The 14,543-nt window shown below is 45.4% G+C and overlaps 1 protein-coding gene across 1 annotated transcript in view; it reads left to right on the top strand.

Moving 5' to 3' along the window:
• The window catches only part of LOC124722990 (probable nuclear hormone receptor HR3), a gene marked incomplete in the record, with an annotated part of 435,770 nt that overhangs the window by 314,034 nt on the left and 107,193 nt on the right, over positions 1–14,543 (top strand). Inside the window, 1 exon segment of the mRNA XM_047248158.1 lies at positions 11,761–11,988. Within this exon segment, the coding sequence (XP_047104114.1) occupies positions 11,761–11,988 (228 nt within the window).

The raw sequence follows: 14,543 nt of genomic DNA, 5'->3' as shown, positions 1-14,543 counted from the left end.
GGACATCCGAATTTACGTTTTTTGTGGATTCGCCAAATCACTCCAAGCGAATGCTGGAATGAAATGATATGTCATGTGACTACGGTCTCCCGTCGGGTAGACAAGTTGCCTGGTGCAAGTCTTTTTAGTTGACGCCACTTCGGCGACTGGCGTGTCGATGAGGATGATGTGACGATGAAGACAACACAACGCCCAGTCCCCGAGCAGAGAAAATCTCCGATCCAGCAGGGAATCGACCCGGGCCGCTTGCATGGCATTCCGCCTCGCTAATCACTCGGCTAGGGAGGCGGACAATGCTGGGATGATTCCGTCGAAATGGCTATAGACGATTTCCTTCCCCAGCCTTGTTTAACTGCGCTGGTGCTCGGTCTCTAATGACCTCGATGTCAATGAGGCGTTAAACTCTCAACTTTCAGTCCTTTGCCGTCAGGGTTCCTTGTGAGACTTGGCTATTTCACCACCGGACCGGTGGGGCAGCGATAGATTTGCTTACTCTTCTAGGCTAGTCTCAGGTAGTTTCTGTTACAGCTTAAACATGCAAGGCAGAACTTGTTCCGCCAGTGCGCTCCTCCTACTGTTAAGTAATACACTTGTCTTCCAGCAGCTTCCAGGTGGACTCGCCGGCTAAGGGCTCCTCACTTCCATAAGGAGACTGAACAATGACCCTCACATTCCTGACGCTGACGTGACCTAGCCTTCAGATTCCCTATCACGTCCTCTTTCTAGATACTTGTCATACCACGATTATTTCTGTAAACTTGAAGAGTTTTCTAACGGTTGGTAATCACAAATTCTGTCATTTATAAATTTAATGCACTTTATTGTTACTCAATGCCTAGCTCGATTTTACACCATCATCAAACATTTCAGTTGCATTGAAGTCGAGGCGACTTCCTTCTGTGACTTTGATGTTCCAAAGAAACTAAATTGTCTGAGAATGGCGTAAAATCGAACACGTCGTAAAACAAAAATAATATACTGCCTGGACTATTCTTTTTAATGTCTGTCTATATTCTGTTGTTGCTTTCCCTTAAGACACTATGTCTAAAATTATAGTGCCTCTTAGTTATCTTTAGGGAAGCTCGATCAGAAACGTATATGTTACACACAGTTATGACTATAGTACTTTTGCCCAAAACTAGACCACTTCCAATGCATTTTCTGTTCCTTGATGAAGTTCATCTTCTGTGCAGGAGGTGGACAGAGTCAGCATTGAAGCATATGATGAACACTCTGGTGATCTCTACAGTGGCACTGAATATTATCTTGATCATTTCAGTCCCATCAAGCCAAATTAACATTTGATCTGTCAACTCCAGACTCACTCTGTTCAGGGACTTCCAAGTCGCCGATTTCTCATCATAGGCAGGAGACAGAGTTTCTGAAACTCTTTCCCAGCTCGGGGGAAGGTAGGTCGTAGGCCTCCATATTGCAGCCTAGCTTTCACAGCAGTGGTTCTCCTTCTCGAGTTCGGTCTTTGAGGATGCGGTTCGTGCCCATACAAAGGATGGGTTCTCTCCCGTTCCACTTTCTTTCTTTCCTCATTCGCAGCTATTTCTCTTCGAATAGGAAGTGGTGCTGTTCCTGCGAGTGGTAAAGCTATTAGACTGGAGTGGACTTCAAGCAACCTGTCTGTAGGTGTCATTGAGAACTGTGTCCAGCTGTTTCTCACGAACTGAATTATACCAAACATGACATGCATATTGTGCCGCAGAACAGCATAGTGCCATTGCAGAGGTTCGTAGAGTTCCTGGGGCAACTTTCGGCTTGCAGTTCATAAAGTGCTTCTTGAAAGAAAAAGTCCTCTCACAGTGTCACTCTTAGATATTTCTGGGTCTCACAGTGTTCCACTTCGACCTGTGGCCATACCGTCTTTAATTTGCGACTAGTTCCCTGTTTCTCAAATGGAATGCAACAGTTGTATCTTTAAAGAATTTGCTTTAAGTTGGTTTGTGTTGTAGTATCTGGAAATTTGTTTAAGGGCATTCGTGTGGGTATTCTCCACTGATTCAAAATTGTGCTCCTGGCTAGAGCAAGATCATAGGAGTACGAGAAGGTCCTGCTGTTGGGTGCTACAGGTTGGTCATTCGTCTATATATTGAACAGAATTGGAGCCAGCACACATATCTGTGTCAGTGGAGGGGGAGATCCTAAGTCTGAATACAAAAAACAGTAACGTCATAGGTCTTTACTCATCGTATCTGCGCGCCGATTTAACGACAGTGGCTAGCGCACCGGCCAGTCTGTGCTTTTTAGACGGTTTCCCACGCTGGTTTACGCAAATGCTGGACTCGCCACCAGTTTCACCTGGAAAAATGTAGCACACAACCAGTTAAAATACGATCACACGTAGAACAAAGTTTACACAATTCACGGACAAGTGACAACAAGCTTCCCTCCTGAGGTAACTGACGACTGCGGTGAGGGGAAGAGCATCCATCAGAAAAGTTAAAATAAATTTGACAAAGTTGAGTACAGCAGACACCGCATTCGACAGGATTAACGCTAAGAGAAAATAAGAACATGTAAAAGACCTTTACGTAAATGGGTTCGGGAAGTCGTAGAGAAATCGAGACCCATGTGTATCCACATCCGCACGACACTGATGGTATAAATGGATATACACTCCTGGAAATGGAAAAAAGAACACATTGACACCAGTGTGTCAGACCCACCATACTTGCTCCGGACACTGCGAGAGGGCTGTACAAGCAATGATCACACGCACGGCACAGCGGACACACCAGGAACCGCGGTGTTGGCCGTCGAATGGCGCTAGCTGCGCAGCATTTGTGCACCGCCGCCGTCAGTGCCAGCCAGTTTGCCGTGGCATACGGAGCTCCATCGCAGTCTTTAACACTGGTAGCATGCCGCGACAGCGTGGACGTGAACCGTATGTGCAGTTGACGGACTTTGAGCGAGGGCGTATAGTGGGCATGCGGGAGGCCGGGTGGACGTACCGCCGAATTGCTCAACACGTGGGGCGTGAGGTCTCCACAGTACATCGATGTTGTCGCCAGTGGTCGGCGGAAGGTGCACGTGCCCGTCGACCTGGGACCGGATCGCAGCGACGCACGGATGCACGCCAAGACCGTAGGATCCTACGCAGTGCCGTAGGGGACCGCACCGCCACTTCCCAGCAAATTAGGGACACTGTTGCTCCTGGGGTGCCGGCGAGGACCATTCGCAACCGTCTCCATGAAGCTGGGCTACGGTCCCGCACACCGTTAGGCCGTCTTCCGCTCACGCCCCAACATCGTGCAGCCCGCCTCCAGTGGTGTCGCGACAGGCGTGAATGGAGGGACGAATGGAGACGTGTCGTCTTCAGCAATGAGAGTCGCTTCTGCCTTGGTGCCAATGATGGTCGTATGCTTGTTTGGCGCCGTGCAGGTGAGCGCCACAATCAGGACTGCGTACGACCGAGGCACACAGGGCCAACACCCAGCATCATGGTGTGGGGAGTGATCTCCTACACTGGCCGTACACCACTGGTGATCGTCGAGGGGACACTGAATAGTGCACGGTACATCCAAACCGTCATCGAACCCATCGTTCTACCATTCCTAGACCGGCAAGTTAACTTGCTGATCCAACAGGACAATGCACGTCCGCATGTATCCCGTGCCACCCAACGTGCTCTAGAAGGTGTAAGTCAACTACCCTGGCCAGCAAGATCTCCGGATCTGTCCCCCATTGAGCATGTTTGGGACTGGATGAAGCGTCGTCTCACGCGATCTGCACGTCCAGCACGAACGCTGGTCCAACTGAGGCGCCAGGTGGAAATGGCATGGCAAGCCGTTCCACAGGACTACATCCAGCATCTCTACGATCGTCTCCATGGGAGAATAGCAGCCTGCATTGCTGCGAAAGGTGGATATACACTGAACTAGTGCCGACATTGTGCATGCTCTGTTGCCTGTGTCTATGTGCCTGTGGTTCTGTCAGTGTGATCATGTGATGTATCTGACCCCAGGAATGTGTCAATAAAGTTTCCCCTTCCTGGGACAATGAATTCACGATGTTCTTATTTCAATTTCCAGGAGTGTATTTGCCTTAACACGCTTCGTCCGTGCTGTTGATTTCTTTCGTTCCATACGCTGCATCCTTTACAAGGGGCTATTATTTTGCCGATACGTTTGTTCATCCTCCACAGTTTCACTTCCCTTAGCTGATTTCAGTCAGTTCCTTTTTCTAAAGCAAAAATCTGCCGTGAGCGTTCATTCGTCAGTATTTAGAGTATAGGGATTAGGCTTAAAATTGTTCTTACTTAGTTTATCAAGAGCACATACTTCCCGTATTATATCAGAGTGTTATGTCAGGATCATTTAGAGCCAATTGTATCGCTCTATCGCTCTAGAGAGGTTTCAATGAGCCAAAAAAATAGTAAATTTCTGCTCGTCTGACATGTGTATACATCCAGCAGAATGCTTTATCAATCACTCCGGGTTAGTATTTAGCCTTCTAAATACGACGTTTAAGAAGAAAAAGATTATGAATACTGCAAAGAGTAGGCCTTCGGTAGGAGAACGTCAAAAAATGTGAAAATAGTTACCTTCCCTTGTTTCCGCGGCCTTTACTTCATTCTGTTTGTCGCTAATACCCACATCGCATTCATTGTTTGTTGAAGGTCTCGTCAGCCCGCTCTTGCTAGCTATTACCCATATGCTTAGAGTTGCACCCACAAGACGTCAGTTAGCTTGCCATCACAACCGTCTCTTCCCCACTTTAACATTTCACAACTGGAATTTTCAACGCCGCTGACATCTCAATAAGCAATGTGTATGTTGACACAGTTCGAATTTTTAGGCTTACTTTCATTTAGGACTGTTACGTACCGTCCTGCGCTCTCTTTTGTGTGTGTTGCAATCCGGCACGTGAGCTTATTCTCTTCCTAAAGGCGAGCTTCTCACTGCAGCCGCTTGTATTTGAGTCACGCGCCGGCGTAGCAGCTACCAGCGTGTTCCGGCTGATCCCGTGGCCTCCCGTGAAGTGCATTTTCGCTTTTCCGAAGGCTGTCCGAGCCGATTGAGTGCGCGCGCATCGGGCCGTGAAATCCGGCCACAGCATTGTTTACGCCGAGGCGAATAGCTACCGAGACCCGCGAAAACGCGCCGAGGTCCACTGAGTGCTAGCGACGTGGCCTTCGGCACGACGATACATGTACACGCACTTCTGAGCCCTCTGCGATCTTTCCACAGACTAGCGCAATGGCGAGGCAATGTCGCGTAGACATGTGAATGGGCCGGACCGCTTTCCAGTTCATGTGGACGCAGCTTACATTCGCACACGCGACGACTGTTCCATGCATATCGTGTTTCAGTGGCGGTGTTCGCGTTTTCAGACACATTGAATCCTAGAGCGATTGCGTGATAGACTATTTATCAAAACAGTCAACGTAAATTAGTCGTGGATCATCAGTGGCCACTGTACGTGACAGCGTCTAAGAAAAAAAGTAGGAGAGTTAGAAAGTAATGGCTTGTCCAAGTAATTATAAATGAAATGTCACTCAACCATAGAAATAATAATTCGTGGCATGCTTTTTGTGTTTTATGGAAAGCCCAGAAAACATGAATTAGAAAGGCCGGGCGGGAGCTAAATCCCACTCGTGAATGCGGTCGTAATAACCCTATCGTGTTAATCGAAGCTACGGCGTCGGTAAAAGAATTGAGTTTCTTGAGGTCCGTTTTGAAAGATTCTAAGTTAGGACGTTTTGTGACACTCAATGAACAGATATAGAACAAGAATAAATTATACAGTAGAAGTTTTGACTAGTATCACTTAGTGAAGACTTAGTTAAGTATAGGCGTTGCATAATAACAAATATTATTAGTTTGGTGCATAAGTTCGTAACGTTTTTGTTTTGCATTTTGGTATTCCGGTTGATATGGATTTATTTATCGATTATCATTTTTTATTTGTAGATAAGTGTCACTATTTGAGTTTACACATATTGTCACTTTGTCATTTGGACATAGTGGTTGGAGCTGTGAACGCTAGAAAATGGAGTGTCAAGTGGAGAAATCGGAACATTTCCGACATATTCTTCTGTTTGAGTTCATTAGAGGGGTGACAGCAGCGGAGGTAGCCAGAAACATTTGCGCCGTGTGTGGGGATAATACCATTGTACACAGCACGGCAAGGAAATGGTTTTCTCGCTTTAAAGAGGACCGTGTTGACATTAGTAATTCTCTTCGTTCGGGAAGAAAATGTCTCTGAGCACTATGGGACTTAACTTCTGAGGCCATCAGTCCCCTAGAACTTAGAACTACTTAAACCTAACTAACCTAAGGACATCACACACATCCATGCCCGAGTCAGGATTCTAACCTGCGACCGTAGCCGTCGCGCAGTTCCAGACTGAAGCGCCTAGAACCGCTCGGCCACCGCGGCCGGCGTTCGGGAAGACCTTCAGGGTTTGATGAAGATCGTTTAAACGTATTAATCCACAATGATTCACGTCAGTGTATTCGAGAACTGGCAGATGTGATGAACTGATCGTTCCACCATCGTGCGACATTTGCATGCAATGGAGAAGATTCAACAATCGGGTGTATGAGTACTGCATGCTCCCAGCCAAGCCATATATGCATCTCTGCTTGCTCTTCATCAAATGGCCCGTGAACAACACCGACCATTCCTATCCTGTATCGTTACTGGGGACGAAAAATGTCATATTTATGCTAAAATAAGGAAAAGAATGGAATGGTTAAGCCCAAACAAAGCAACAAGTCTCCGTACAAAGATCTGCGGGCATCCACAATAGATGATGTTATGCTGCTGGTGGAACAGTGACGGTGTGGTGTACTACGGATTGCTTCCCCGAGATATAATCTTCACTGCTGATATTTATTGTCAACAACTGAGACGTCTTGCAGACGAAGTCCAAGAAAAACAACCAGGAAGACTGCGTAAAGTGATACTACTGCACAATAATGCCCACCCGCATTCTGCTAGACTGACAAAAAACACGATGCAGGAGTTGGGTTGGGGTGTCATTTCGCATACACCTTATTCGCCCCATCTTGCGCTCTCAGTTTTCCATCTTTTCCGCTCTCTAAAAGTTACCCCAGCATTGGCAGACTGTTGTAAATAGTGGAGGATAATGTATTATTGACAACTAAAGTCTCTGTTATGTGTATCTGTTGTGTTTATTAGACGTAGGAAACAACGCTACGAACTTATGCACCAACCTCATAGCACAGGGATGATAATCGTTTGTTTTCAAGACATTTACTTCTTGCATAGTGTAAATTCCATGCAAAACTCGCAGAGAAGCTATTTCGCCATGAATGAACGTACCTACACCGATTGGCGGTACGTCCTTTTAAAGCTCTTTTTATACGTTGCACACATGGTCGGACGTATCTTAGCACAATTGTTTTACATAAGGTAAGGATGAGAATGCTGCCTGGAAGAGATATGTGTAAGCTTTGTCTAAATACAAGCCCTATGTTATAGATTTGAAAATGCAAAATATGAGACAAATCGTGTCATATGTTCAGCTCTCGCTCACGTAAGAGTCTAAAACCTCCCTAAAATGGTTCCTCTTCCATCTCCTTGTCCTCCTCTTCTTCCTACCGTTGTCTCGTAGTCACAGGTTCAAAAATGGTTCAAATGGCTCTGAGCACTATGGGACTTAACAGCTATGGTCATCAGTCCCCTAGAACTTAGAACTACTTAAACCTAACTAACCGAAGGACATCACACAACACCCAGTCATCACGAGGCAGAGAAAATCCCTGACCCCGCCGGGAATCGAACCCGGGAACCCGGGCGCGGGAAGCGAGAACGCTACCGCACGACCACGAGCTGCGGACCGTAGTCACAGGATTCGCTCTTATATCGTGATTTGGTTGTTAGTTATTTATTTTGGCTTGGTGGCTGAGTACCCTTACTGTGGGCACACTAGTCAGCTAACCGAAGGAGGGGAAGACGCGTGCGCCAACTGTTAGTAAATCGCGTAGCCGTAATTCCTGTGCTATAGTATCTTCTGAGGCGAAGATTGGGAACCAGCGCAGTCTGCCTAAACGAGCGAAGGAAACTGCTTCAAAACCACGCTCCGGCCCTACAGTGTACCAGACTAATGTTTATTAATCTTTCCTCACGTCCAGATCCTAAAGTAACTCGTTAGATATTGAATTGTTCCGTCAGTCAGGTTTGTTTCGTTCCATGAATCGAAATGGTGGCTGTTACATGTACAGCCATGTCAGAGGTGACCAGAAAAGTTAAAATTCGTATGAACCTTCCAAGAAATCTACCACATACCTGAACAATTGAATTGGGAAGAAATTCGTTGAACTCCTGTTGTCCAGAATGCAAGGTGCAAAGTACAGTTCAATCGGGTTTGCTCATACGACTCGTATTCGGACGCTTACACAGGCTGATACGACAACACTGATAAGATAAGAGAACCTTTCGACCCGTACCTGCGTGACATCACAGTCTTTAACTGACGATCTTTTCGGGGTTTAATGCCCGGCCGACGACAAACCAATTGTAAACAATATCTCTAGTTTAACAAGCAACCATGAAAGCATCGACCGCGCTTTTCGGGGAACCGTCGCGGTATTATTCTAGAGTGATTTAGGCAAAATGCAAAATCTTAATATAGATGTGCGAACTGATATTTGTTCATCATCATATGGGTCAGCGTCAGCCGCTGTCTAATGCGACAGACGATCTAAGAGGCTATCATGATTATCATAAACCATTCGAAAAGAGTTATGGAAAAGGCAGTCATTCTGGGAGAGCACCTTTAATCACTACTGTAATGCACAGACCCTTGCGTATAGTGTTGTGTTTCGTGCACAGTACTCGTCACGACCGTAACACTGACATATTATGAAATCATTCAGCGGTGTTTCATAATTTTCACATAGAATAGAAATACTTTCAGGAATTTTAATGCGAAGCCAGTGTTTAATTGAAAAGATGTAACGTGAATTGTGCGGAAACAGATGTTTGCTTTTGGATGTCTCAGCCACGTTATACGGGGAGGGAATGGACTACTGTTGGATAATACCAACTCTTTCCTGCTGAAGTAGAGCGAAAGAGCAAATTACACACATATTTTTCCACTAGCAAACATATTAATTGCGGGTTGTATCAAAATAAAAGAGAAAGCTATACTCATCCCAAAGTTTGGTTCGACACTGAAGAAGGTATTCGGCCTGCCGCTACCGGAGGTAAGTTATTACCTTATTCTGACCTTTGAACTGACTGACCCACCACTGATAAAGAGACCAGTACTTCAGTGTTGCCTCTGAATCAAAACGCGACGAGGCTATTATCACACGTACAAACAATTGCCAGAAGTGAAAGAAGCGATGAGTGAGAACAGATTCTTGGGCAGACTTAGAACTGTACCCTAGATAGGTCTTTGGATCCACTATCTCTAGCAAGCCGCGGTGGCCAAGCGGTTCTAGGCGCTTCAGTCCGGAACCGCGCGACTGCTGCGGTCGCAGGTTCGAATCCTGCCTCGGGCATGGATGAGTGTGATGTCCTTAGGTCAGTTAGGTTTAAGTAGTTCTACGTCCTAAGGGACTGATGACCACAGATGTTAAGTCCCATAGTGCTCAGAGCCATTTGAACTTATCTTTTGTTTAGCATGTTGCCGACAATGAAGTGGGTTTGAAATGGAGAGATTCTGCACTGGTAGAAAGTTTTGAAGAAAAATAGGACTACATTCTCTATTAAATTGTACTGATGTTGGACGGGAGTAATGTATAAAAATATGTGAGTCGGTTGTTTTTCGGACGAGAGTAGAATCCGAATGTGAACACAATAACAAAACACTGTCTCGCTCGACGTGAACCTTGAAGGCCAAGCCTGTCGTTCATCTTTTTCTGTCAATTGGTCTGAAACGAAGTCGGTTGCATATTTAAGATACTGTTCTAAGGTTAATAGGCGTGTGCCAAGTTGACTCACTGGGCAGTTGAGGAGCTCAGAGTCGAGCCTCAGGATCAATATACCAGGGAGGACTTTAGTATCCAAGCGACCAAATCGTAGCCTGGTCACGTACAATTAAACTCTGCGCTGACGGGGACACAGGGCCAACTGAAAACGGAGAAGTTAGTAAGAAGTTAGTAAGCAATAAACATATGGTGCTGGAAGATTTCGAACAGAATGAAATATGTAGTCTCCTTATCTGACAGCTGTGTCCGCGACGCTCCTCAATATTCAGTGGTCGCCTTAGATTCTCGAAGGACGTGCCATTAAGTGTTGACAGTTTTAAATCGTTATTACAAAACATAAAGATATATAATATAATACTAGAACGCTTAAATCTCAGTATCATGTGGTTCTACAATCTCTCTCTCTCTCTCTCTCTCTCTCTCTCTCTCTCTCTCTCTCTCACACACACACACACACACACACACACACACACACACGCACGCACACACACATTCCCTTTACTTTACAATTCTATGATTGCTCATCTGTTTTTGCAACGTGTTCACCACTTTCATTTTTTCATAAGCAATGAATTTGATCAACAGTGTACAATCCCATAATCAGCAGCACAAAGTGAGAACCCTATTGAGATAACACTTGAAATTATTAATTGACGATACATTTCTGTAGTAGGACAACTGATATGTATTGTCATTAACTTACAAATGTGCTGTGGATTTCCGAGCCACGGCGTAATCAGAAATAAATGTAATAATTAAAGTTTCTACAACTGTCTACCTATAACAAAAGTTTCTGTATCGTATCACATCTTCTGGAACTAAATCTTTCTGATTATTACCTGATGTAAGAGGGGACTTCAAAAAGTAAGTTACACATTATTATGGAAGGTCAGATACCTTTCACTGAATGCTACACTATACTTCAAAGTGACACAGATACATGACACTATTTTCCAACATAGTCGCAAAGTCTCTGTAAACTACGGTTGGAATGTTCTCCCAATTGTTCAATTCTTCGACTTCAGAAATAGCCTCGTAAGGTTACGGAGCCATTCTAGAACAGCTGAGTGAACGTTCTCAACGTAGCAAAATCTGCAATTGCTGAGAATCAATTCCTCGATCGCCTGGACGTTGTCGTCTGTGATCGATGTCTATGGCCTACCACTCCGATCTGTATCACCCACACCCGTGCGGCCTTGGTCATATTGTTGACACCATTTCACTACGACTGGAAGCGACATTAGATTTGATCCACATACTGCCAGAATTTCACGACAGATCTGTGTGCAGTTTAGACATTTTGCCCATAAGAGTCGATCTGTCCCGCATGCATCAACTTTGGAGAACGTTTCCTGTTGCGGCGTCATTTCACTCCCATACTTCGATGCACTTTCTAGCCTCTGCCACGCACTTAATTGTAAATTGCAGAGGACTCGTGTAGACATAGATGAACCTTGCCGCAACGCAACTGTGTCTGCAGTAAATTCAAAACATTTATTTTCTTCTGACAATGAGCCGCCAATGTTGCTCAATGCTCTTAGCGCGGGACGCCATGTGTAACTTACTTTAAGTCCCTGTCCCCCGTACAAATTCATAGAGTTATTATTTGTGATCATTTGAATATTGTACTGTGGTAGTAAAATGTGTATATCAAACTTTTAATAGAGATAGTGTGATATAAAAAAATAGAGATTTCAGAAACTTTTACTTATTGAAACTTTCACTGCACACAGATGCAATCAAGATTGTCACTATTCCCCCCATAGCGCAACAAATAGCCACCTTATTTCTAAGCAACAGTTCATTATAAGCCAGAGTGAGCTGCCACGTTCGTGTTGTGTTGCAGCGCAAATCGAGATCATCCCGTGCAAGGTGTGCGGAGACAAGAGCAGCGGCGTGCACTATGGGGTGATCACGTGCGAAGGCTGCAAGGGCTTCTTTCGGCGGTCGCAGAGCTCCGTCGTCAACTACCAGTGCCCCCGCAACAAGAACTGCGTCGTCGACCGCGTCAACCGCAACCGCTGCCAGTACTGCCGCCTCCAGAAATGTCTTCGCCTTGGCATGTCCAGGGATGGTAAGTACCCCTTTCATATTTCCCAGCAATGTCTGCGCTTTGGCATGTCCACAGGGCTGTGAGTCACTTCGCCTCGGCACTCCGGCTGCGCAGGAAAGGAGTCTACAAGGGGCGTAGGACAAAAACCGACTAGTTTCTGGATGCGCCCTCTTTTTTTACTCCAGTCAGAAGAAAATTACAAAAAATTATAATACAAAAACAGTACTTAAAGCAAAGTGTATATGCAGCCAAACTAATTGAATATAGTTAAGCGTTACATGTTCGAGTATAATGACTTTTCTGGAGACTCGAAATCTACTCTGTAGGAATCAGCATGTGTTTCGAAAAAGACGATCGTGTGAAACCCACCTCGCGCTATTCGTCCACGAGACTCAGAGGGCCATAGACACGGGTCCCCAGGTAGATGCCGTGTTTCTTGACTTCCGCAAGGCGTTCGATACAGTTCCCCACAGTCGTTTAATGAACAAAGTAAGAGCATATGGACTATCAGACCAATTGTGTGATTGGATTGAAGAGTTCCTAGATAACAGAACGCAGCATGTCATTCTCAATGGAGAGAAATCTTCCGAAGTAAGAGTGATTTCAGGTGTGCCGCAGGGGAGTGTCGTAGGACCGTTGCTATTCACAGTATATATAAATGACCTTGTGGATAACATCGGAAGTTCACTGAGGCTTTTTGCGGATGATGCTGTAGTATACCGAGAGGTTGTAACAATGGAAAATTGTACAGAAATGCAGGAGGATCTGCAACGAATTGACGCATGGTGCAGGGAATGGCAATTGAATCTCAATGTGGACAAGTGTAATGTGCTGCGAATACATAGAAAGCCAATATAGCAGGTCAGCAACTGGAAGCAGTTAATTCCATAAATTATCTGGGAGTAGGCATTAGAAGTGATTTAAAATGGAATGACCATATAACATTAATTGTCGGTAAAGCAGATGCCAGACTGAGATTCAATGGAAGAATCCTAAGGAAATGCAGTCCGAAAACAAAGGAAGTAGGTTACAGTACATTTGTTCGCCCACTGCTTGAATACTGCTCACCGATGTGGGATCCGCATCGCATACAGTTGATAGAAGAGTTAGAGAAGATCCAACGGAAAGCAGCGCGCTTCGTTACAGGATCATTTAGGAATCGCGAAAGCGTTACGCAGATGATAGATGAACTCCAGTGGAAGACTCTGCAAGAGAGACGCTCTGTATCTCGGTACGGGCTTTTGTTGAAGTTCTAGGCGCTCAGTCCGGACCCGCGCGACTGCTACGGTCCCAGGTTCGAATCCTGCCTCGGGCATGGATGTGTGTGATGTCCTTAGGTTAGTTAGGTTTAAGTAGTTCTAAGTTCTAGGGGACTGATGACCACAGATGTTAAGTCCCATAGTGCTCAGAGCCATTTTAACCATTTTGTTGAAGTTTCGAGAACATACCTTCACCGAGGAGTCAAGCAGTATATTGCTCCCTCCTACATATATCTCGCGAAGAGACCACGAGGATAAAATCAGAGAGATTAGAGCTCACAGAGAGGCATACCAACAATCTTTCTTTCCACGAACGATACGATATTGGAATAGAAGGGAGAACCGATAGAGGTACTCAAGGTACCCTCCACCACACACCGTCAGGTGGCTTGCGGCGTATGAATGTAGATGTAGATATGATATAATAGTCTGCGTGCGGGCTAATTCATCGATACTGCTGTTACACTAGAATATGTTCTCCAGCACCAAGTAACTGTTCATCATGTTTCACTGTATACACCTTTCTGCAGCAGAAGATTTCATCCTGCTCACCACATCCCCATTCACACTGACTAGGTCTGCATCTTTCATAACTAGACCAGAATTCATTGAGTGGTCGGCAGAACTCCCACCTGCAATTGATCTGATCAAAGGTATCCAGACACATATTAGTACACATTAATATGTGGTTTGTCCAACATTCGCCTTTGTGCCGGCTTGAATTCTACTAGAGACACTTTCACTCATGTGGATGAATGTCTGTGGAGGAATGGAAGCCCAGTCTTCCTCAAAGAGCCAAAACAGAGAAGGTTGTGAAGTTGGACACTGGGTTCTGGAGTGAAGTTGACGTTCTAACTCATCCCAAAGGTGTTTCGTAGGGTTCAGGTCGGCACTCTGGACAAGCTAGTCCATTTTAGGAATGTTAATGTCCACAAACCATTGCCTCACAGATGCTCTTTTATGACAAGGTGGGCTGACGTGCAGAGATAAACAATCATCGTCTCCAAACTGACCCTCTAGTGTTCACAGTTCACAGTGCTCTGAAATGAGTTCATATCTTTCTGCGTTTAGCGTTTTCTTAACCGCAATATGGAGACCACATACTAACCACGAAACACACCCCCATTCTGCAATTCCACAAAAATGGTGCAAATGGCTCTGAGCACTATGGGACTCAACTGCTGAGGTCATTAGTCCCCTAGAACTTAGAACTAGTTAAACCTAACTAACCTAAGGACATCACAAACATCCATGCCCGAGGCAGGATTCGAACCTGCGACCGTAGCGGTCTTGCGGTTCCAGACTGCAGCGCCTTTA

This window comes from Schistocerca piceifrons, chromosome X (assembly GCF_021461385.2).
Source record: "Schistocerca piceifrons isolate TAMUIC-IGC-003096 chromosome X, iqSchPice1.1, whole genome shotgun sequence".
Taxonomy (NCBI): domain Eukaryota; kingdom Metazoa; phylum Arthropoda; class Insecta; order Orthoptera; family Acrididae; genus Schistocerca; species Schistocerca piceifrons.
The sequence above is the reverse complement of the archived record's forward strand: the minus strand, read 5'-3'. Positions and strand labels throughout refer to the sequence as shown.